The sequence below is a fragment of the Halichoeres trimaculatus genome, unplaced genomic scaffold, assembly GCF_033239565.1.
Source record: "Halichoeres trimaculatus isolate MK-OKI-2021-1 unplaced genomic scaffold, fHalTri1.1 fHalTri1_scaffold_24, whole genome shotgun sequence".
Lineage (NCBI taxonomy): Eukaryota > Metazoa > Chordata > Actinopteri > Labriformes > Labridae > Halichoeres > Halichoeres trimaculatus.
This window is the reverse complement of record NW_027437202.1, coordinates 7,277,956-7,299,603: the sequence shown is the minus strand read 5'-3', so window position 1 is coordinate 7,299,603 and position 21,648 is coordinate 7,277,956. Positions and strand designations below refer to the sequence as shown.

Genomic DNA, 21,648 nt, shown 5'->3' with positions numbered 1-21,648 from the left:
GGGGTAAAATGACACTGGGCACCTTAAGACACCTTCACACACTTTATTTACTTTATTTCTCACACACGCCTCCTCGTCTCAGAGAAACCCCGCTGCGCACACAGTATCTGTGACACGCTGATGTCTCCCTGTTGACAGTTTGAAAATATTTTCATTCACCGCATCCGCGCGTCGCTCCGACAAGATGTTCATTTACACGCATCAGAGGCGTTGATCGGCGATGAGTCACGGCGTGTTTGCAGCAGCGTGACGAGGAGAAACTGAGAGCAGAGGAGTGGGAGCGCTCGGGTGGGCGTTGATGGAAACAGGGACGCTTTGTTTGGAAATAACGAGCGGGAGCAAAGACTTTATCTGTGAGCCGTTTGGTTCAGTCTCTGTCAGCTGCTGCTGTTAGCTGGGGCCTTGCTCTTCCTCCTGCCTCATCCTCTTCTTCAGCTGCTCGCCGATGTCGGCCAGAGGGTTCATTTTGGCTGAAAGCGTCTTCACTGCGGCGCCGAAGCGGTTCGTCTCCTCCTCTCTGTGAAGGCAGGAAAGAGGAGAGGTCAGAGGTCAAAGAGGAGGAGGATCAGGATGCTCAAAGAGAGGAGGGAGTTCAGACTCACAGGAGTTTACGTTTCTGCGTCTGTTTCATCTGACTGAAGTCTGTGGGACACGACCTCTTCACCGGCCTGCAGGTTCACACGTGAACAGACATTTAAAGAAGCTCAGCAAGAGACACAAACACCTGACACTTTCTATAGAGGTCACACACTCACACTTTGTTTTTCCGGCTCTTGCGGCGAGCAGCGGGCGCCGTGTTGGCGGCGGGGGCGATGAGCTGAGAGAGCTCGGGGAGCGCTTCAGCCAGCGGCCTCATGTCGCCCACTACGGGTGTGGCCTGCCGCCGCGCCTCAGCCGCCTGTCGCTCCTTCGCCTGTTTGATGGAGCTGATCTCTGAGAAGAGGACGCAGAGAGGTCACATGTCACAGATTTTCCTGTTAATCCTCATCGCCCTCTCTGAGCCTCCATTCTCTACATTTCTTCTAATTTCCTTTAATTCCTGAAAGCGTCGGCCGTGGAGCCGCTCTCTGGTTTCAGCAGCGCCATTAGCGCCTAATTATCCTCCTGCACAGGATCTGTGTCCAGTTACCCGGGAATTGATGGCCTCAGCAGAAGAGTTTGGTTTCAGAGCTGATGGGAGTTATAATTACAGAGACACTCAGAGAGGGATGATTGTGCAGATGTTTAGAGGCGATATTAAGCTTAAACCAAAGAGAGGATCAGATAAATAATAATAAACGGTGAGCTCACTGTGCAGCCATCGCTCCCTCCGCTCCTTCATCTTCTCCTTCTTCGACTTCAGCTTCCTCTCCTCCTGACCTGTGGACACAAAACAAACCCGGAGGATTTTTAAAAGCCTCATGTGTCACCTCGTCTCTCCTTCCTCGAGGAAAATCCTCCTGAAGTTTGACATTTTATCAGCACACACACACACACACCGTGGAGCCCCCTGCGGTCAGGACTTCCTCAGGAGAAATGCGTTATGTTCAGATTGGCAGCAGTGTGTGAGGATGATAGAAATATGGCGGCCTGCTGGGTGTGTTGGGAGTCAGAAACAGGCAGGGTGGACAACACACTCTTTAAAATATGCAAATAGAGGAGGAGAGCGTCAGACGCTGTGTCCTGACAGGCTCGTCTTTATCTCTCACCACAAACAGACGTGTTCCTGCTGCTCGACAGCCTCTGATAGAAATCTGCTGCTCATGTGGGCAGAGGAGGAGGAGGAGGAGGAGGAGGAGGAGGAGGAATCTGATCCCTCTCACTCTGTGTGTGTGTGTGTGTGTTGATGAAAGGGGGGTGTACCACCACTTTGCTCCCGTCGGGGGCATCCTCTTCCTGCTGCTGGGTGAAACAGATATCTGTGATTACGCCTGAACACACCACCCTCACCCTCACCTGCCCGCCTCGACTCCACTTCCTGCTCACCTTCCTCAGCATCCTCAGACTGAGAAGATAAAGAGGCGGAGTTTACACGACAGCGACTTAAAGATTAGCTTTTATTCTTTGGTCTGTAACAGCGACACACGTCTGCATCCCCGCTTAATGAGGCGTGAATGTCACCACTTTTTACCGTCAGGGAGGCGTGAAGAGGACACAGGCCTCCTTTCCACCAGCAGCAGCCGTCACATCAGGACAGGATCTGATCGATCTCGCTGTCAGAGGGACGTCCTGCTGCTGGAGCATCACACCAGAGCGCTGATCAGGAACATCACATGAGCGGATAATAATCCGGACATGTTATATCACTGAATCCACATCCTCCTCCTCCTCCTCCTCCCTGTGCACGCTCTGCTGCTCTCATGCATGCAGCTGCGGCGTGGTGATGAAGAGGAAACATGACAGCTCTGCGCGGCTGAAGCGGCTCATTGAGGAGAGAAAAAACAGAGACGAGCCAAAGACAAAACACCAGAGAGCACGGGAGAGCTGATATTATCTGTCTGAGATGATCTCTGTGTGATGGAGAGGAAGAGAGGGAAGGGGGCGGTCTTCAGGGAGCTGACCTCCAAGTAAAGAGGAGTCAGGGTCTGTCCTCGGGGTCTGCGAGTGAAACCGAACCTCTAATCAGACTGCAGACGCAGCTCTTTGTCAGAGGACGACAGGAAGTGGACTTTGTTTGAAATGATCTGTTAAGTTCACACTCCTCTTTTTCTTTTTCTGAAGTTTCACTCATCGCAGAGGACGCCATGGTGATGACAGAGAGGCAGCAGCATCCTCGGAGTTTTCCAGCTGAAAGAAGGGAACTCTGATGCAGCTAAACCTTGATTTCATGCATGAGCTAAATTTATACCGTGCTGTTCCAAAAATAGCCTCACGCTTCGCCTGCTGAGGGCTCCGAGCAGCATGGCGTGCATAGCAACTCAGCCCACACCATCTCTTCTTCTTCTTCGTCTTCTTCACACACACTCACTGCCTCACACCTGCAGCACCCTGTGCATCCCTAACCCTGACTCCCTGGAGCTTTAATCTGGGCTCAGAAACCCTCCAAAGAGCCCTCAACGGAGTCTGTTCACCTGCAGGAGGAGGATTATTTCAGCTCTGATGCACCAGCTAGTGGCCACAGAATGAGGGGCTTCAACCACACTGAATAGTAACATGATGATCTTACCTTTCTGAGCAGCTGTGGGCACATCTGGAGGCTCCTCAAACTTCAGGGTCTGTTTCAGAGCTTCTGGACTGATTTTGGTGCCGGCAAAGATCCCAGAAGGAAAGGGGCTTGCTGCAACAGTCTGAAATGTTTTCAAAATAAAGTTTAAAACTCTTCATGTTGTGCTCAGATTGTTCACACTTAAGGGCCTCCATGCACAGAAACCAAATAAAAAAAAATCCTTGCACTGCAGAAACTTTTAAATGTGAAAAAAAATCTGTCATTTAATTTTTTTAAAAATATTTATTTATCTAATTAAAATCTGGACATGATTTGTTTATTTATTTTTTCATAAACTGTGCTTCATCTTATCTTAAAACTCCACATTAGCTCCTGAATTAAATTTTAGGTTTGAGTATTTGTTCATTTTTTTCAAAGAGGAGTGAGACTTCAGAACAAACCAGCTTTGATTTCTCCTCATGGGGGGAACACACATCCATCATGAAAAACAGGTCACAAAATGCACCTATAAAACATCTGTGGAGGTGTCAATCTGTTTTTTATTTAAGAACATGAAAAAAGTCATCTTAGTTTTTTTCTAAAGTTTTTTTTTAATTATTTTTTTTTCATATAATTAATTTCTATTTACCATCTTTTTTAATGTGGACATGATGCCTTTATTTATTTTTGCATAAATTGTGCTTTATCTTATCCTAAAACTCCACATTAGCTCCTGGATTAAATTTCAAGTTTTAGTATTTGTTCTTTTTTTTTTAAAGAGGAGTGAGACTTCAGAACAAACCAGCTTTGATTTCTCCTCATGGGGGGAACGTGTTGACAAAAACAATCACTCACTGCAAATTAGAAAAAAAACTAGGTGACTTTTTTCAAATTCTGGAAAAAAAAAACGGAGTGACACCTCCACAGATGTTTTATAGGGGCATTTTGTGACCTGTTTTTCATGACGGATGTGTGTTAAGGTCAGGTGAGCGAATACTAAAGGGAAGTAGCTAAATGTGTGTGTCCATCTTGAAAAACAGGTCACAAAATGCACCTATAAAACAATATCGCATTTTTTATAATAACAAAACACTTAATTTCTGTAAAAGCAAAAGATGAATCCCTGTACGATGGCCCAAAAGCTTATTTCAGCGTCAGTTTAATAAAATCGTGATTAAAATTTTAAATAACTCTTTACTGCATGCTAAACCACTTTCGTTTCGTCGCCGAAGTCTTTCGCTCGTCACTTTTAGTCCTAATACAGCTCCTCTATCACCCTCAGCCCACCTCCCATCTGCTTATCATTACAGGATTTATTCAACCTGCAACTATGGCTTTCGCCACGAGATGGCGCAAATCCTTCTCAAAAAACAGGACACAAAATGGGCATATAAAAAATCTGTGGAGGTGTCACTCCGATTTTTTCTAGAATCGGAGGTTTTATGAAGAATACGTTACATACGTTGTTCACACTTTTGGGACACTTTTTCATACTCTGGAAAAAAACGGAGTGACACCTCCACAGATATTTTATATGCCCATTTTGTGCCCTGTTTTTTGAGAAGGATTTGCGCCCTCTCGTGGCGAAAGCCATAGTTGCAGGTTGAATAAACACTGTAATGATACGCAGATGGGAGGTGGTCAGAGTGATCGTGGAGCATTCTGAGGACTGTAAGTGAGGAGAAAAACTGTCGTTGGCGAAAAATTAAAATAATTATAACTCCGGATTAAATTTTTTACCTTTTAAAAGAATACAAGGACCTCCGAGTAGTTTTATATAAATATTTAACCTTGTTACCGGGATTTGCCTACGAAGCCCCGCTGCACGAACATCCTCACACCCGTTTCCGCATTTAGAAACGGTCGGCCGTCGCCCTTCTGTGATTGGTTTATCGTGAGAACCAATCAGGAAGAGGTGAGGACTTGCTCGACTGTAGCTGTTCTATGATTGGCTAGGCTTTGCGTTAACCTTGCGCACCAATCAGGGATAGGCGTTGGCTAGTCATACCATAGCTGGTCGCTGATTGGCTAAGCTCTGCGTTAAACCTTGCGCACCAATCAGGAGAAGGCGTCGGCTAGTCATCCCCTAGGTGGTCGCTGATTGGCTTAGCTGTGCGTTAAACCTTGCGCACCAATCAGGAGAAGGCAGCGGATAGTCATACCATAGCTGGTCGCTGATTGGCCAGGCTTTGCGTTAAGCTTGCGCACCAATCAGGAGAAGGCGTCGGATAGCTGTGCCATGGCTGATTGCTGATTGGCTGAGCATGGCGTCCAATCATGAGAAGGCGACGATAGGCTGTGCTCCGCTGCTACAGCCATATATAAACGCTAGCTAACTTGTACGCGCTGTGAATCAATGGGAAATTACGCATGACGTATGTTTAAAGGAATAAATCATTCACTTTACCTTCAACCACAGTACAACGCAACACAGCAGCCCCCTGCCCCCCTTAGCCGCCGCCGACGATACTGAAACACTCGTAACTCGCTAAATTCTTGACGAATTTACAAACTGAGCGGTTTATTGCATAGCCTACGAACGTGGTTACCAAATTACGTATTGTATGTTTTTGCTAATCATGAGGTATAATTATAAGGTCAGGTGAGCGAATGCTAAAGGGAAGGTGCTAAAGGGAAGGTGCTAAATGTGTTTATGTCAACATGTTCGTTACCAAAGTTCTTTTTATTCAACATAAAGCTACTCAGAGGTCACTGTATTCGTTTAAACGGTTAAAAATATTAATTTCAGAGTAATAATATCTTTAATTCTTAGCCAACGACAGTTTTTCTCCTCACTTACAGTCCTCAGGATGCTCCACGATCACTCTGACCACCTCCCATCTGCGTATCATTACAGTGTTTATTCAACATGCAACTATGGCTTTCGCCACGAGAGGGCGCAAATCCTTCTCAAAAAACAGGGCACAAAATGGGCATATAAAATATCTGTGGAGGTGTCACTCCGTTTTTTTTTTAAACATGAAAAAGTGTCCCAAAAGTGTGAACAACGTATGTAACGTATTCTTCATAAAACCTTCGATTCTGAAAAAATAAACGGAGTGACACCTCCACAGATTTTTTATATACCCATTTTGTGTCCTGTTTTTTGAGAAGGATTTGCGCCATCTCGTAGCCAAAGCCATAGTTGCAGGTTGAATAAATCCTGTAATGATAAGCAGATGGGAGGTGGGCTGAGGGTGATAGAGGAGCTGTATTAGGACTAAAAGTGAGGAGCGAAAGACTTCGGCGGCGAAACGAAAAGTGGAATATTTCTGATTTTATCTCTATACTTTTCTTATTAGACCTGGAGACTTTTTGTTCGTAGTTTTAAATGGAAAAAAATAGATTTTATATCGCTTTATTGCGGTTTGATCCTCATGAACTCAGGTCAGACAGTCGAATCCTAACAGCTGCATTTTATCGGTTTTAAGCACATTAGTCCATAGAATAATGTAGTATCCGCTCACCTGTCCTTAACACACATCCTTCATGAAAAACAGGTCACAAAATGGGTCTATAAAATATCTGTGGAGGTGTCACTCCGTTTTTTTTTCAGAACCAGAGGTTTTATGAAGAATACGTTACATACGTTGTTCACACTTTTGGGACACTTTTTCATATTCTGAAGAAAAAACGGAGTGATACCTCCACAGATATTTTATATGCCCATTTTGTGCCCTGTTTTTTGAGAAGGATTTGCGCCCTCTCGTGGCGAAAGCCATAGTTGCATGAGGTTAAATAAACACTAATGATAAGCAGATGGTCAGAATGATCGTGGAGCATTCTGAGGACTGTAAGTGAGGAGAAAAACTGTCGTTGGCTAAAAATTAAAATTATTATAACTCCGGATTAAATTTTTAACCTTTTAAACGAAAACAGTGACCTCCGAGTAGTTTTATATTGAATTAAAACAAGTTTAATAACGAACGTGTTGACATAAACACATTTAACAGTTTCCCTTTAGTATTCGCTCACCTGACCTAAACACACATCCATCATGAAAAACAGGACACAAAATGCACCTATAAAACATCTTTGGAGGTGTCACTCCGTTTTATTTTTCAGAATATGAAATAAAGTCATCTTACTTTTGTTTTTTTAATTTTTTTTTGTTTAATATTTTTTAATTTTTTTATTTTTAAATGTGGACATGATGTCTGTATTTGTTTAGTTTTTTTTTCCTTCTTTTTTTTTCCTTTTTTTATATAGACTGTGCTTCATCTTATCTTAAAACTCTACATTAGCTCCTGGATTAAATGTCAAGTTTTAGTATTTGTTCATTTTTTCAAAGAGGAGTGAGACTTCAGAACAAACCAGTTTTGCTCCCCCTGATGGGGGAACGTGTTGACAATAACAATCCCTCTTCACAGCTATCCTTTAGTATCCGCTCCCCTGACCTTAACACACATCCATCATTAGAAATAGGTCAAAAAACGCACCTGTTGAACATCTGTGGAGGTGTCACTCCGTTTGTTTTCCAGAATCGGAGGTTTTATGGAGAATAACGAGGCAGATGGAAGTTTCTCTGATCCCGCTGATAGTATCTCCGATCCCGGGCTCTGTGTTGGGTTTCCTGGCCTCCCCAGCTTCACCGCTTCCTGGTGGATCCTCTGACGGACGTGTTTGATCTTTCCAACCATTTTAATATCAGCGAAATAACTTTAAATCACACTACACTGAGACAGAGGTGCTGCAGCTCCCCGGTGTACACAGCATGGGAGGCTAACACCGGAAGTACACGTTCTTTGCCTTCAAAATAAAACACAACACTCCTCTAAAACTATCGCTAGACTGAGTTTGGGTGTATTTTTTACTATGTATCACTAAATTAGGATATAAAAGCATAAATTAAATCAGACTGTGGTGGATTATCTGCGTTAGTATGGATTTTTACAGTGTTAAATTTGTTTTGTACCCTTATTTTGGAAGGTAACTTTTTCGTTTGCTTTAAAGACTGGAAAATGGCTCAAACCCTTGATGTTTGCGACAGCACCACCTAGTGCATCATCAGTAAGAGACACGTAAGAAAAAGTTCATACTTACTGATTTTTTTGGACTGAAAAAAGATGCTAAAGGGTCAACATCGGTAGAATAATTAAAAAAATAAAGGTTAAAATAAAAACTCCTGCATCTTTTTGTGAGAATCACATTATTTATTTGTTTGACAACTGAATATGAGCTTCTCCACAATAAAAAACAACCTACTCACCACTACAACACATGTATACAAAAATAGACATATCAAAACACATTTACACCAACTAATAATATATACATAACACAAAGGTAACTGCATACAGGTGTTACAGTAGCTTTAACCAACACTGGGCTGACTTAAAAGTTAGCTATTAAAGTTTTATTTCATTAAAGAAAAATATTTTGCATTTTGTGCCAGGCTTTTTTGAAAAAATCTGTTTTATGAACCTAAATTTTAAGTTTTGCAAATTAAATTGAGTCAAAACAGAGAACTCTAGGAGTTAAAGTTTGTTAAAGAACAAAAATCCTCACAGAAACGTTACGCCCTGATCTGAACTTAGTGGTGGCACGTTCTCCTTTACGACACAGAACATGAAACAGTTGGATCACAGGAACACAAGCTACAATAAACAAACACAACAACATGCATACGATACGAGAACAACAAAACATTTGGCGCAGTAATTTTTCACATCATGTGAGGGTCATAATAAATACGAATAAATACGTAATAAATACTTTTTTAGGGAGAATATTCTCTACAGGGAGACGAGTCTCTTTATATTTACACAGATTTATTCCAGCTCTGTGATCCTGATGTGCACGAATAAAGAGGAAGGAGGAATACTGGTTCCATCTTTGGACAAAAGGTGGATGTGACGGTAACCTAGCAACACAAAACAGAGTGCAATTATAGCCGAAGCACTTGATTTATACCTGTAGAAATTTATATACACAACATCTAAAGTTTCCCATCCTCACCTTGCTGCATGCAGCTCAGAGGGAGCGTGTACTGCCCCACAAAGTCATTTTTAGACGTCTTGTCGTAGTCTTCCACCACGAAGCGCACCATGGCCAGCTCAGGAGCGTGGATGGTGAAACGCAGAGTGTCGTACCACACGGGGTTGAATCCTGCAGGAAGGAGAAAGTAAACTGTTTAACCTGCTTCCTGTTCACTGAGTCAGAGAGTTTCTGGGACTCCTGTACCGTTGTTGTCGATGTATCTGGTCTCTTGCTTGCTCTGGTCTGCAGGAACGCCGTGGATCTCCACCCGCACCAGAGGATCCACGATGGAGTCCTCCTTGATGTTGACTTTTGGGAGCTGCTGGCCGCTGATCACCTGAAACACACACGCTGTAAACACAGATACACAGGGTTGCTGTGCAGTCTACCTGTCTGTGCGGTTCACACCTGCACGGTGAGGACGATGGGTTGGTAACCGTCTCGTTTCTCAGCCGTCTCAGGGTCAAATCTTTTCTCCGCTCCCCACATGAAAGGAGGCTTCAGGACGTAGCCACAGCCGCCGTTCTGCCTGAACAACCCGTCATTCAGGTCCATCCCTTCCCCTGCAGTCTGGAAATTCAACGCAACTGAAGATAGAAGCAGAAACAACACAGGGTTTGTTTAAAACTCATGAGAACGCCACACAGGTAGGTCAACAAATGTGTTTCTGAGCTGTCACCGATTTGGCACCCAGCGTTCCACATCTCCTGAGGGTTGAAATTGGAGGAATCTGTTCGGAAGCCGCTGGGATAGACTCTGGTCAGCTGGCGGGAGTTATGGTGCACGAACTCAGCTCCTGAAACAAACAGATGCAAGGTTAAGAAAGTATGAAACAAGTAATCACGCCTCACCTTCCAGACCAGACCCACCTGCTTCTCTCAGGTGTTTGCGAGCTTTCGACTCGGTGAACGAAGCCACCTCGTAGAACTTGGAGTGGATGCGTGAGTGTTTGAAGCTGCTGAAGTGCACGCTTTTGCAATACACCACGCAGTCCGACAGCTCCTTGGACAGACGCTGCTTGGACTTCTGAGGATGGAAGCAGACAGAGTTTAACACCAGTGACGGGGTAAACCCTGAGGAATCCCGTCATGGGTGGGAGCTCTTGGCACGCTGAAACCTGCTTTTGAATCGGGGGTAAGCGATACCGGAGCTCGATGCCAAGCAGGAGCAGGTGCGCTGCCAGGTGGGGTGACTTCCAGAGGTGTGGCGTCCTGAGCACAACAGCAACAGAGCATCTCTGCATGCACGCCTGCCTGCCTGCCACATGAAAGCTGATCAGGCTTCAGAGCGCCTCCTCCTGCCCCCGTCTACCAGACAGCAGGACACCTAAACCAGCAGCAGAGGCACCACAGGCCTCACCTCTGATGACCGTGTTGACAGCAGGCCCAGTGTGCCATTTCAGTGTGCCATTTCAATAAATAAATAAAGGCATCATGTCCACATAAAAAAATAAAAATAAAAATAAATGAGAAAAAAACTAAAATGACTTTTTTTTCATATTCTGAAAAAAAAAACAGAGTGACACCTCCACAGATGTTTTATAGCTGCATTTTGTGACCTGTATTTCATGCTACATGTGTGTTAAGGTCAGGTGAGCAGATACTAAAGGAAATTTAATAAATGTGTTTGTTATATCAACACCTACTCCCATGAGGAGAAATCAAAGCTGGTTTGTTCTGAAGTCTCACTCCTCTTTAAAAAAATGAACAAATACTAAAACTTGAAATTTAATCCAGGAGCTAATGTGGAGTTAAGGATAAGTTAAAGCACAGTTTATGAAAAAACAAATAAAGGCATCATATCCACATTAAAAAAATGATAAATAAAAATAAATAAGAAAAAAATAAGATGACTTTTTTTTTCATATTCTGGAAAAAAATGGAGTGACACCTCCACAGATGTTTTATAGCTGCATTTTGTGACCTGTATTTCAGGATGGAGGTTTATCATCATCAATCAGTCCCTCCTCTTCTCCGCTTTGCTCTCAGATCTTGATCAGATTTTATCAGGAGCTTCAACATGTGGACCCTTTCACCGCAGGATGCTGAACACTAACTGCGTCTCAAACTGTGGGAAACGAGGAGCAGAAAGGAGAAGCCTCCACCTGTTGAGTTTGGTGGAGTTCACCTCAGATCAGAGCGGCTGAGTGTCAGGAAGGTTAGCTCGCTGATGAAGCCTCTCTCTGCTCTCACAGTGTAAACAGATCACCTTATCTAACACCCAGTGTCTGCTCCCTGCCCTTCAATCCTCTGGATTTTTCATGAGGGGTGACAGCAGTTTATACAACTCTTTTCCGCTGGGTGGAAAAGCGTGACAGTGATCACAGCAGAGAGGGAAAAGTACTAAATGCATCTGTGGGGTAAACTCAGTGCCTCATCAAAAGGAGTGCCCGTATTCGCTGCTCCATCCATGCATTAAAACCCACTTCCTGTTCTGCCTCATCCGTCTGAAACAGAGGATCCTGACTGGCTCATCAGACTGTAATAATCCGTCTGGGTCGACTCACCTTCAGCCTGCGCCGCATACTCTCTCTGTGAAGGTTATCCTCGTCCATCTCAGCCGCCTCGTCTTCATCGCTGACCTCTCCGGTCAGGGGGTCCTCCACCATGCCGTTGATGCTCTCCTCCAGGCCGCCGATCTTTTTCGCTTTTAGGAGAATCTTTCCTTTCAGATCCTGAGGGGGCGAAAAACACAACGTGCCATACGTATCAAGGAGGGGGTAAACAAGACATGACACCAAGTCAGTCATGGGTATAACTTTCTCCATCATGTCAACGGGGAAATATTACAGCGTTGAATTATTCAGTGTCCTGTTCTGACTGAGAGTGTACTCTACGCTCACCTCAGGGGACGGCAGCCCGTTGGGGGGCTTTCCATCCAGGGTGCTTTTCAACAATTTGTCACCAAGAATGTGATTGAGGTGTTGGGCCATGACTCTCTGCTGCTCGATGCTGCAGTGGTTCTCGATGGACAGGATGACTGGGTACTCTGAGACCTGGACGAGCAGAGGAGAGGAGAGCAGAGGAGAGGAGAGGGAGGGTGAGTTTGTAATCCAACACTGCAGCATTATCATCGGGGAAAGCTAATACACCTGCTGCCATACACCTGTGGGCTGAGCTTGGCTGGATGAACAAGGGGTCATGAGGGATGATATTCAGTTGCAGACAGATGCTCATACACCGCACACTCTGACAAGCTGGCAGCAGATCTCTGGCTGGCTCGCTTTATCAGGCTTTTGGATTATTGTCGCACGGTTGTACTCTGTCTCATGAATAAACAATGAGATGCTGAGTCGCTGGAGCATCACAGGACAATAAAAACAAAAAACAAGTCCCAGAAATCGAGAAATCTCTGGCTAACGTGTGCTGCTGTGATGCTTTAAAGCTCTACTACCTGGATGCAAACAGTCACAGATGACCCTACCTTGAAAGCGTAGTTGCTCACAGCGCTGACGACGTCCTTGAAGAGTATCTTGGAGGTGAAGGTGTGTCCGTGGTACACGATGGGCTCGCCGTTCGCTCCATCCCAGCAGTCCACCTCCACACAGCGGCAGCCCCGACTCAGAGCCCTGCAAAGCAAACACAAACCAGGTCAATCTTTGGACTCAGGGTCACAGGAGAGGTCAGAGAGGTCGTGTCGGGTTCATATTCAGAGTTAATCACTCAGGATGAGTCTGATGAGTTTGATTAATGAAGCCTGCTGATCACAGAGGAGGATTAATTAACCTGATGTATCCCTCCACACTGCTCTGCCCTCGGAGCTGGTCCTCCATCAGGTAGGTGTTGTGGGATGAAGAGATGAGGTAATGGCTCAGAGGCCGGGTCATGTCCTGGTAGATGCCTCGCCGCTGTGGGTTGAAGATGGACCCCTCAGACGAGCCGAGGTACATCAGGAAGCCGTCAAACGTCATGGCGTTCAGCAGCTTGGCTGTGAACAGAATCAGGAGTGTGTTCATGTCGAATGTGCAGAGCAGCGTACAGGTGCTCCTCACTCACTCACTCACTCACCTGTGTCTGAGGGCTCGTAGCGCTCGATGAGTATCTTGGCGTGCTGCTGGATGTCGCCGCCCTCCAGCTGCTCCTCTCGCAGGAAGTCCTCCAAGTCGCTCTGGGAGAACTTTTGGCCGTCTGATGAGAACTTCTGGAAAATGGTCAGCACATCCTCCCGCTGGGTCAGCATCTTGTAGAAGAGTACGAACTCGTCGTCCTCCAGGGTACCTGACAGGGATTTATCTGCCATCTTCAGGAAGAAATGAGAGCACACTTTGATTTTACAGGCTTTAGTCACGACATTTATCACTGATTAAAATCTCTTACTGTGAAGAGTCGATGAGCGTGGTGCTCGTTCATGTCCACATTCATCATCTTCAGTAAATCTCGCACTTCCTTAAAGTTCATCCGCCCGTCGTTGTTCTTGTCGGCCTTCCTGAACCAGTCGCCAATCCATCTGAGTTCACCGCTAAAGGAAACTCACATTCAAGAGTTAAATGTTCACAAGCTCTCAGATATCTTAAAAAGATACTGGTCCAGTTTCTCCCGCTCCCCCATGTTCTCCAGGCTCTCGATCAGCTTCCTCATCCCCGTGATCCACGTCTGAGCTTCCTCTGCAGACTCAGCCACCAGGTCCAGGTTCCCCCTGCGTCCACGAAACACCACCGTGAAGCATCGATCAGGGGGGAACTCGTCCGCGATGGTGAGCAGAACCTCAGACTGGTGTCCTTCTCGTATCGCCTCCACATCACCGACTGAAACTGGGGACAGAGAGAGGTGAAGGGGACACAGCTCCACAGAGGTCAGGAGGTTTCTCATGAGGCATCATGAGGTCTTACATGTGGAGTGGGCATTCCCGGCCTTCTTGGACTGGTACCAGATGGTCATGCAGTCGTCCTGCAGTTTGAAGTAGCGCTGCTTCTTCCAGGTTCGAGACTTGATCTTCCTCATCACCGTCCCCACCAGCATGGACTGGAGGTTGTCGTCCCCCCGGATCCCTGACCAGGGGAGGATGGAGTTATGAAAGCAGAGTGTGGGTGGCTGGAAATCAATGTTTGGAAAAGGAAAGTGAAACTTACGGAGGCCACCTCCTGTGGAAGCCATCGGTCGTGATCTCACTTGTCGGCCATCTAAAGAGAAGAAGATTAAAAGAGATCACTCCCCATCCTTCATCTTCACACAGAGCTTCTTCTCCTCTGTGAACGATCTGAAGCGTGGATCTGCTCACACACTTTACCCCTCGTGTTGTTCTGCTCTGGAGAGCTGCTCCGCCCTGCAGCCGCGCTCACTAATCTGACCTGGGCGCTCTGTCTCTGCTCTGTTATGTTTCTGCTGTCCTGCACTTTTGTTCTGTCTCTCTCTAAGCCAAATAATCTCCAAAAATCCTCCCAGAATTCCTTTCACTAATGACCTGAATTGACTCAGCCATTTATTTGTGTAGAGAGTGCAAAGGTTCACGAGGAAACAATGTGGTTTTCAACAAGGTCTGACACTTTTATGATTAGTTTATCTCTGGTTTTACAGTCATGAGATAACATACTTCAAAAGATGAGGGAGTTTTTTTTATCATTGCAACTACTGAGTTTTGACGGGGAAAAGCCAAAACAAAAAAGATAAAGGAGTTAACCGATTAAAAAGCAGCGTTAAATTCCCAAGGAAGCAGACTGTAAGACAGTTTTTTTCCGTAATTAAAGTTTATCAGATAAAAAGAAGAGAAAAGTGAGAAAAGTGAGAGTCTGACCTGTTTCAGGATCATCCCCGAGTCCTGGTCTCTGCAGGGTCACATCAGACGGTCTCTGATCCTCTGCACGGCTCGCTGCAGAACAACTGAAGACAGTCAGCTCAGAGTGACGCTCACCTGGACCGCCTCCCACCTTCCCCCTCCCCCTCCTCCTCCTCCTCCTCCCTCAACTGTTGGCTTTTATCCAGCTGAACTCAATGAGGATGAGGATGATGATGCTGAGGATGATGGTGCACGTTCTGCAACAGGAGAAAACTCAAAAATTAAACGTAACAGTTAAAAAAAAAAAATCATCATCAAAAATCATCCCTGATTCTATCTTTAAGTTTTCGCAGAGTATTTTGATAAAAACATCAAAATATTCTGCACTCCTCTCTCCATTCCGAGTCTTCACATCTGTCCCATCATGCATTGCTGCAGGTTGGCTCTGCATCTAAAGTTACAAAGACGAACTCATCAAAGTTTGATCAGGACGGTTTCTCTGCAGGACGCGCAGACACCGGGACACGAGGCGAGGACATCACACCAGAGACAGTCAGCGTCACACCGCCGACACATCAGCCACACCTGACATCATGAACACACCTGAGACACACACACACACACAGAGTCAGAAGTTTGTGCGTACAGATTATTCAGATTGTGTGTGTGTTTCCTCTCAGGTTCTGATCATTAATAATCCACGGCTGCAGGTCGGTTTACCGCTCAGATTACACACACACACACACAGAGCGAGCACTAAATGGAGGGGCTCCCTCACAGTAAATGAGGAAACTACAATACCCATCAGCCACCTGTGCAGCAAGAAACACATTTGAATAACTGATGATCTGTTCCCGATTCAAATAAACAGATCTGTTTATTTTTTCACAGTAGAAGAAGAATGAAGCAACAAAATGAGTCAGAGACAAACGGTTTTTCGTTGTGCAACAGTTTAATGATGATCTGAGATCAGAACGTCGTCCCCGACTCCAGAACAGACGCCATCTTTAAAGTCTTTGATGCAAACAGAGGCAGCTCCTCCGTCATCAGGCAGGTGTGTGCTGGTGTTCCTCACAGAGGAGAAGAGGAGGAGTGTCACTGCGTAGGGAGGGGGATGCCGCGCGGGTCGGTCACCTGACCCTCCTGCAGGTTCTTCACCAGCTGGGCCAGCCAGCGCTTGGTGGTGGTGTCCTCCTTCAGGACAGCGGCGAAGGTGGTGTCTTTGAGCTGGTCGGGGAGGCACTGACGAAGGGCTTCACGGGCCCTGTACACACACACACACACACACACACACCAGTAAGAAAAAAATACTGAAGAATCACTGGCCCCAGATGGATAACAGGCCTGCTTTTTAAGAAATGATGTCACAATCAGCTGATTCACGTACCTGGAGTTGTCTGAGAGGCGAAGGTAGCAGCGTACCACGTGTTTGAGAAGGCGAGCTGATGGCTCTTTGGACAGCTGGAGGACCATTTTACCCTAAAGAACAGATTCACAAACCGTCAGCATTAAACCACAAGAAAGTTGGCACACTAACATGAAATATGTAAACAAACTCACCAGAATCATGGCGACATGAGAGAAGCGCTCGTAGGTCTGACAGATGTAGGCCAGCCCCGTGTCGTCCAGGAGGATCTTCTGCAGGATGAACGTTGCAACCTGAAGCACAAAGATAATATGAGCAAATTTAAAAACAGGAAATGAAGTTACTGTGAAGTGATGTGGTTAATGTGAGAATAAGTCGGAGCACCGTTTTAGAGAGCTCGCTGCCGGACTCCATGATGCGAAGGCACAAAGGAATGATCTCTGTGGTCAACAGGAAGTTTATCACTTCCTGTTCGTCTGTTTTCACTAAAGCACCTGCAGGAAAGGACCAATGAGATTAGATCTTCAAAACATAAACAAGATTTTTTAATTCTCTTTTATTTTTCTTCGTCTTCTCATTTCCTCTCACCTATGACTCCTAAGCTGGTGAGGCGGAGGTACTCAAAGGGGCGCGTTTTGCTGACAGTGTGTAAGAACGGGTAGAGGAAGAGCGGGATGTGAGCAGCCAGGAATGCTGACCTGAGAACAACAAAGTAAAGTTTGTTATTCCACTCTCACCAGCGCTCAGTCTGCACAGAGATGGAGCTGTGTGTTGGTACCTTGTCTCTGGGTGTGAGGCCACACACTGCAGCAGGGCGAGGGCGTTACACACTCTGTTGGACTGATGGGCTGTCAGTGTTGGGGGGTTGATTGAAGGGTAGATGTTGACGATTTCCTGCGATTAAACAGAACACTTACTATTTGTGCTGTGATTGATTCAGACTCGAAGCTGCACATGTTTGACCTGCTGGTGTACCTGTAGCAAGGCAGCGATGGTTCCACAGGAGTGCCACAGCATGGGGGCGAGGTCGGGCACAGACTCCCGCTTCTTGCTGAGCTCCAGCAGGGCGTTTTCTCTCGTCTCCGGACTTGACAGCTCATTGATCCACTGATAGATCTTCTCTCTGTCCACCTGAGCCAGCGCTGTGGTCACAGCCTGGAGGAGGAAAAGAATCATCAATACAACACCTTCTGTTATTTACTACCATAAAACACCAGAATTACATCCTGATTGAGTGTTTCAGTGATGTCCTGACTCATTTACATCTTCCTTTAAGCAGTAGAAGAGTACAAACGTAAAGATAAATGTGATAAACATCAGGAAACAAGAAGCGAACAGCCCGTGTTTGTGTGTTAGCTCGTTGCTAACTAACGAGCTAATTGGAAAGTTAACGGTCGTGTTTACTCACAGCTCCGGTCGCCAGCATCCTGCGCAGTGCTTTAAATCAACCCAGTAAATAATTTAAACCCTTTCCTCAGATTTAAAAAGTGTTTAATGAACAAAAAAACAGAATTATTCTGCTTAAAAGCAGAAATTAAGCTACATTGAACTATCTGCAGCAACATCCGGCTCTTTCTTCTTCTACGGTTAAATAGCGGTTTGAGTTCACCGTGTCGCACCACTGCCCCCTAGTGGCCTAAAAACCATTATATCCACAAATTGTTCATATTTGATACAAAATATGATACATTTTCATTAAATATGAGATTTAGCTTTAAAATTGTTGAGTTTTGTAGTTTTTAAAACCTATTTGTCATTTTTTGAAAAGCTTTGGCTTAAGTTTAGTGCTATTTTTATTTCACTTTTCAGGGATGAGACTCAAAAAAATGATTGTTGGGTAAGATTTCTGCTCCTAATGATATCATTTCATAGCACCGTGCTTCTGTTCAGTCTTAAGTACAATTAAAGATTAATAAATGCCTCATTTGTGGAGATAAATATAGAAAATAATAACAAAATTGCACAATTACTTGAAAATCATTTATTCATGATGTGACATAAAAACAAAAGATATCAGAGTGAAATGAATGAAAATTCAACGTTCCATGACTCCTCATGAGCTTCCTTTGTAGAAAGAAACACACAAACAAGAAATGTTCACAACAATGATACAAAACTCAACTTTACAGAGTTGGAGTTAGAGTCTTAAAGTTACAGTTTTACCTCAGTGCATCCAGGAGGAGAGGTCCCCTTGAGTCCAGCAGTCTGGGAGTCTCTAGCAGTGGAACCAGGACGGTATCCTGCACAGATTCACAGCAGAGAGTTAAAGTATGAAGGAGCTTTGAGCTAAATATCAGGTTGAAATTGAGTGTACAGATTGAAACGCATCGGGAAGGAAACTTGTGTCACCTGAGGAAAGGGTTCTTAAGGTCCAGGACATTTCCAGATCTAAACCCTGACTGGTCGACTGTGGCTGTGATGTGGATGTCATAACTCTGCCTGCAGCGCACAGCACAAAACAAAGAGTTATTTCTTTTACACAGTTTCTCACAACAAACTGAGAGTTTCTCCACAGTCGTACCTGCTGTTAGCGATCATCAGCACAGTTCCTGACAGAGTCTGTCCCAGCTTGGCGAAGAGCGGCGTCTGCAGCAAACACCTGACCTGAGACCAGCAGGTGGGCGGCTCGGAGGGAGACGTGGAGAGCCAAAGAGCTGACCTGAAGAGAGGAAGAGACAGGGAGAGTCGTGGTCTCTGTTTACGAAGCAGCACATCACAGGTGTGAGGTTCTTACTTGGACCCCAGGTAGGCCACATCGAACCAGAAGGCGAGGCCGTGAATCAGACCGGACTGCAGGAGAGAGAAGACGAAGGGGATCTCCACTCTGTGACACACACACGTTAGGTGTCTCTGATGGCTTCTTAAATACAAAAATCTAAAAGTTTCTTTCCCCAAACTTTTATCTGGATTGTCTGACCTGAGTAAATCTTCCTCTGTAACCTTCATGAAGTTGATGCTGTGTTTGACTGATCGAGCCATCAGGATCTGAACATCGAACGAGTCCTGAAAGAAACAGACAGCTTCAGTGGGACATTTCTCGAAAGACGACTTGATTCGTGTTTCTCTGCTCACCACGATCGGCTGTTTGAAGAACTCATCCACCGCAGGGCCGTGCAGAGCGCTCAGGTTCACGCCGTAGAAGTTCGACTGCTGCCTGAAGCAAGGAGAATGGAGAAAGAGGTTATTTAAAGTGATGAAAATCAGTCTGTGCTTTGAGGTCTTAGAGTGGATGCTTAAAGTTCACCTTCATTCCTCAAGGCTGACTGAGCCTGACCTGCACATAGAGGTGCAGCAGGAGGACGCACACGTAAACACACACACGGTGCATGCAGTGTGCACGGTGCACAAACAAACAGAGGAAGCATCTTATTTAATGCAAAGTTTGATTATAAGTCCGAACTTATCGGCCTGCAGATCATATCAGAGGAACTTTTGGTTTGTCTGAGTCAGGACTGGACTGAACTGGAGCGTTTTACACCCGACAGGAAACACGCCTGACTGAGGTCAAGCTGGGAAACGAGAGTAGAGAAAGAAAGGGCGCCAGTGTGTTTGCGTCCTCATGCATGGATTTACGCCTGTGTAAATGTGTGTGTGTGTGTGTGTGTGTGAGACCAGAAAGCAGCTCGTGCATGGTGTTCACAGTAGAGCTGCTCGTCGGTGAAGGGCGCCAGATGAATATCAGCACAGGAGGGGAACATCAGACCTGTGGGGTGAGTTTCAGAGAGATCATGATCCAAAGTTAACCTTCATGGTGTCTGACGTTCTGTCCTCATACCGGTGGGTTTGAGAAATCTTCTGGCCTGTATGAAGCGCTCCACCACCCTGTCCCCGAGCAGCATGTATCCCATCGGCTCACTCACGATGACGTCCACGCTCTCAGGACAGGTGACCTCCTCCACGCCGCCCTCCAGGACTTGGATCCGCTCAGACTGGCAGTTACTCTGGACCAGGATCTGCACACCAAACATGCAGAGGCTCACTCTGGGTCAGCTCAGCACAGATATAACGCTCATGCACCGGTCTGGGTCTGAGCGCAGCCCCCATCCTGCTGAACTCTGGGCCAGATGTTGCCTCAACCCATTAACTCCCCAGAATGCCACGCTCTGCATGTGATGTATGTACTCAGTGTGTGTGTGTGTGTGTGTGTGTTCTGCTGAGAGCATTGCTGTGGTTTCTCTTTAGGCTCTATGACGGCCAACACACACATGATATCGCTCTAATGGATCCAGAGTTTCAGACACTAACAGCAGATCAGAGGACAAACCTGCGTGAACTTGGACATGGGTTTGGACTCGATGGCGTACACTCTTCTGGCTCCAGCCTGGACTGCAAAGAAGGAGAGGATGGCAGAACCACAACGCATGTCCAGAACCACCTACAGGGACAGGAGGAGTTAGTGAAGGGATGATAAGAGGTGAAAAAGAAGAAAGACAGTCAGTGACCTTGTCTCTGAAGTCCGCCTCGTTGTCGAGGATGGCTCTGTGGTAGGTGGCGATCCTCGGGTAGTCCCGGAGGAGGCTCTGCTGCTGGGACAGACAGCTGTGGAACTACACACACAGAAATAAGAAGTTAAACCCTCCTTTCATTCATCTGCTCATCTTTAGCTCCTCAGAGGCAGAACGAACCTGGAAGTTCTGCATCTGTGCATCACTCCTCCTCTCTGCATCCTCATTTCCTTTCCTCTGTCTCCTCAGCTGCTGCTGGAAGTTCTTCAAATCTGGCGAAATAAAGAAATCTGTTTCTGTTGTGCATGCGAAAGTTCTTGAAAGAAAGTCAGAGGAGAAACAGTTTGCAGACCTGATGGTGTTGTGAACTGCAGCAGGAGACTCAGCTTGTCCACAGAGACCAGGAAGGACTGACCCCCGACCTGGCAGCATTCAGACTCTGTGGAGACCAGGAACTGAAAGACTGGAGCTCTGCTGGCTGAGAGACACAGGAAGCTTTAGGATAACTATTAAAGGATAGCACAGAAGCTTGATGTGTGACCTTACCGTCCTGCACGGTGACCTCCTGAGCGCCCGGTCCTGATGTGACGATGACGGTGAGCTCCTCCTCTCCTCTCTGTCTGCAGACGCTGAGCTGCTGCTCCCTGCTCACCTCCTGCAGGGAAATCAAAGAAGAACAATCCCTGAGGAGAAACCTTAAAGTGAATCTCAGCACAGCTTCAAACCTGATCAGGTGACTGACTGACCTCCTCCATGTGCTCCTCCTGCTCCTCCTCCTGCAGAGTGAAGACCCTGACAGGGAAACCCGTCTGCTCCTCACTCCTCTTCTCCATTCTTCAGAGTGAAGCTGAAGTTTGGGAGGAGAGAAGAAGAGGAGGAGGAGGAGAGGAAAGGGGAGGAGAGATTAGAAACAGAAAGTGAGAAATCTGAAAATGTTTCTTTTTTTTTTTACGTTTAAATAAATCTTTTTTTTCAAACATATTTCTCAGATTCAAATTCATGGATGTAAAACTTCATACCTA

At 45.8% G+C, this 21,648-nt stretch overlaps 4 protein-coding genes across 4 annotated transcripts; all 4 read right to left on the bottom strand.

Moving 5' to 3' along the window:
* On the bottom strand, window positions 1–7,864 carry slx9 (SLX9 ribosome biogenesis factor). The gene is made up of 6 exons (XM_074664700.1): window positions 7,564–7,864; window positions 3,146–3,266; window positions 1,291–1,359; window positions 756–933; window positions 603–668; window positions 1–517 (listed from the first exon to the last, which is right to left on the bottom strand). Exons 1-6 carry the CDS (start codon window positions 7,762–7,764, stop codon window positions 391–393), a joined length of 762 nt encoding a protein of 253 aa, XP_074520801.1. The 5' UTR covers window positions 7,765–7,864; the 3' UTR covers window positions 1–390.
* Window positions 7,865–8,313: 449 nt separating this feature from the next.
* Window positions 8,314–14,951, bottom strand: plcd4a (phospholipase C, delta 4a). Its single transcript, XM_074664831.1, has 16 exons — window positions 14,834–14,951; window positions 14,172–14,222; window positions 13,932–14,090; window positions 13,625–13,853; window positions 13,420–13,549; window positions 13,111–13,342; window positions 12,829–13,030; window positions 12,527–12,671; window positions 11,946–12,098; window positions 11,610–11,777; window positions 9,973–10,129; window positions 9,783–9,899; window positions 9,512–9,690; window positions 9,308–9,440; window positions 9,083–9,232; window positions 8,314–8,987 (listed from the first exon to the last, which is right to left on the bottom strand). The coding sequence occupies exons 2-16, from the start codon at window positions 14,194–14,196 to the stop codon at window positions 8,896–8,898; spliced, it is 2,271 nt and encodes a 756-aa protein (XP_074520932.1). The 5' UTR covers window positions 14,197–14,222; window positions 14,834–14,951; the 3' UTR covers window positions 8,314–8,895.
* Window positions 14,952–15,730: 779 nt separating this feature from the next.
* cnot9 (CCR4-NOT transcription complex subunit 9) lies at window positions 15,731–17,788 on the bottom strand. The gene is made up of 8 exons (XM_074664701.1): window positions 17,590–17,788; window positions 17,157–17,336; window positions 16,960–17,075; window positions 16,770–16,879; window positions 16,566–16,675; window positions 16,376–16,474; window positions 16,203–16,294; window positions 15,731–16,079 (listed from the first exon to the last, which is right to left on the bottom strand). The coding sequence occupies exons 1-8, from the start codon at window positions 17,605–17,607 to the stop codon at window positions 15,911–15,913; spliced, it is 894 nt and encodes a 297-aa protein (XP_074520802.1). The 5' UTR covers window positions 17,608–17,788; the 3' UTR covers window positions 15,731–15,910.
* A 608-nt stretch (window positions 17,789–18,396) lies between these two features.
* Window positions 18,397–21,459, bottom strand: carm1l (coactivator-associated arginine methyltransferase 1, like). Its single transcript, XM_074664999.1, has 14 exons — window positions 21,352–21,459; window positions 21,173–21,281; window positions 20,979–21,104; window positions 20,861–20,898; window positions 20,624–20,728; window positions 20,446–20,556; window positions 19,957–20,134; window positions 19,794–19,884; window positions 19,254–19,335; window positions 19,099–19,184; window positions 18,916–19,005; window positions 18,703–18,840; window positions 18,531–18,620; window positions 18,397–18,421 (listed from the first exon to the last, which is right to left on the bottom strand). The coding sequence occupies exons 1-14, from the start codon at window positions 21,457–21,459 to the stop codon at window positions 18,397–18,399; spliced, it is 1,377 nt and encodes a 458-aa protein (XP_074521100.1).
* Window positions 21,460–21,648: the final 189 nt, after the last annotated feature.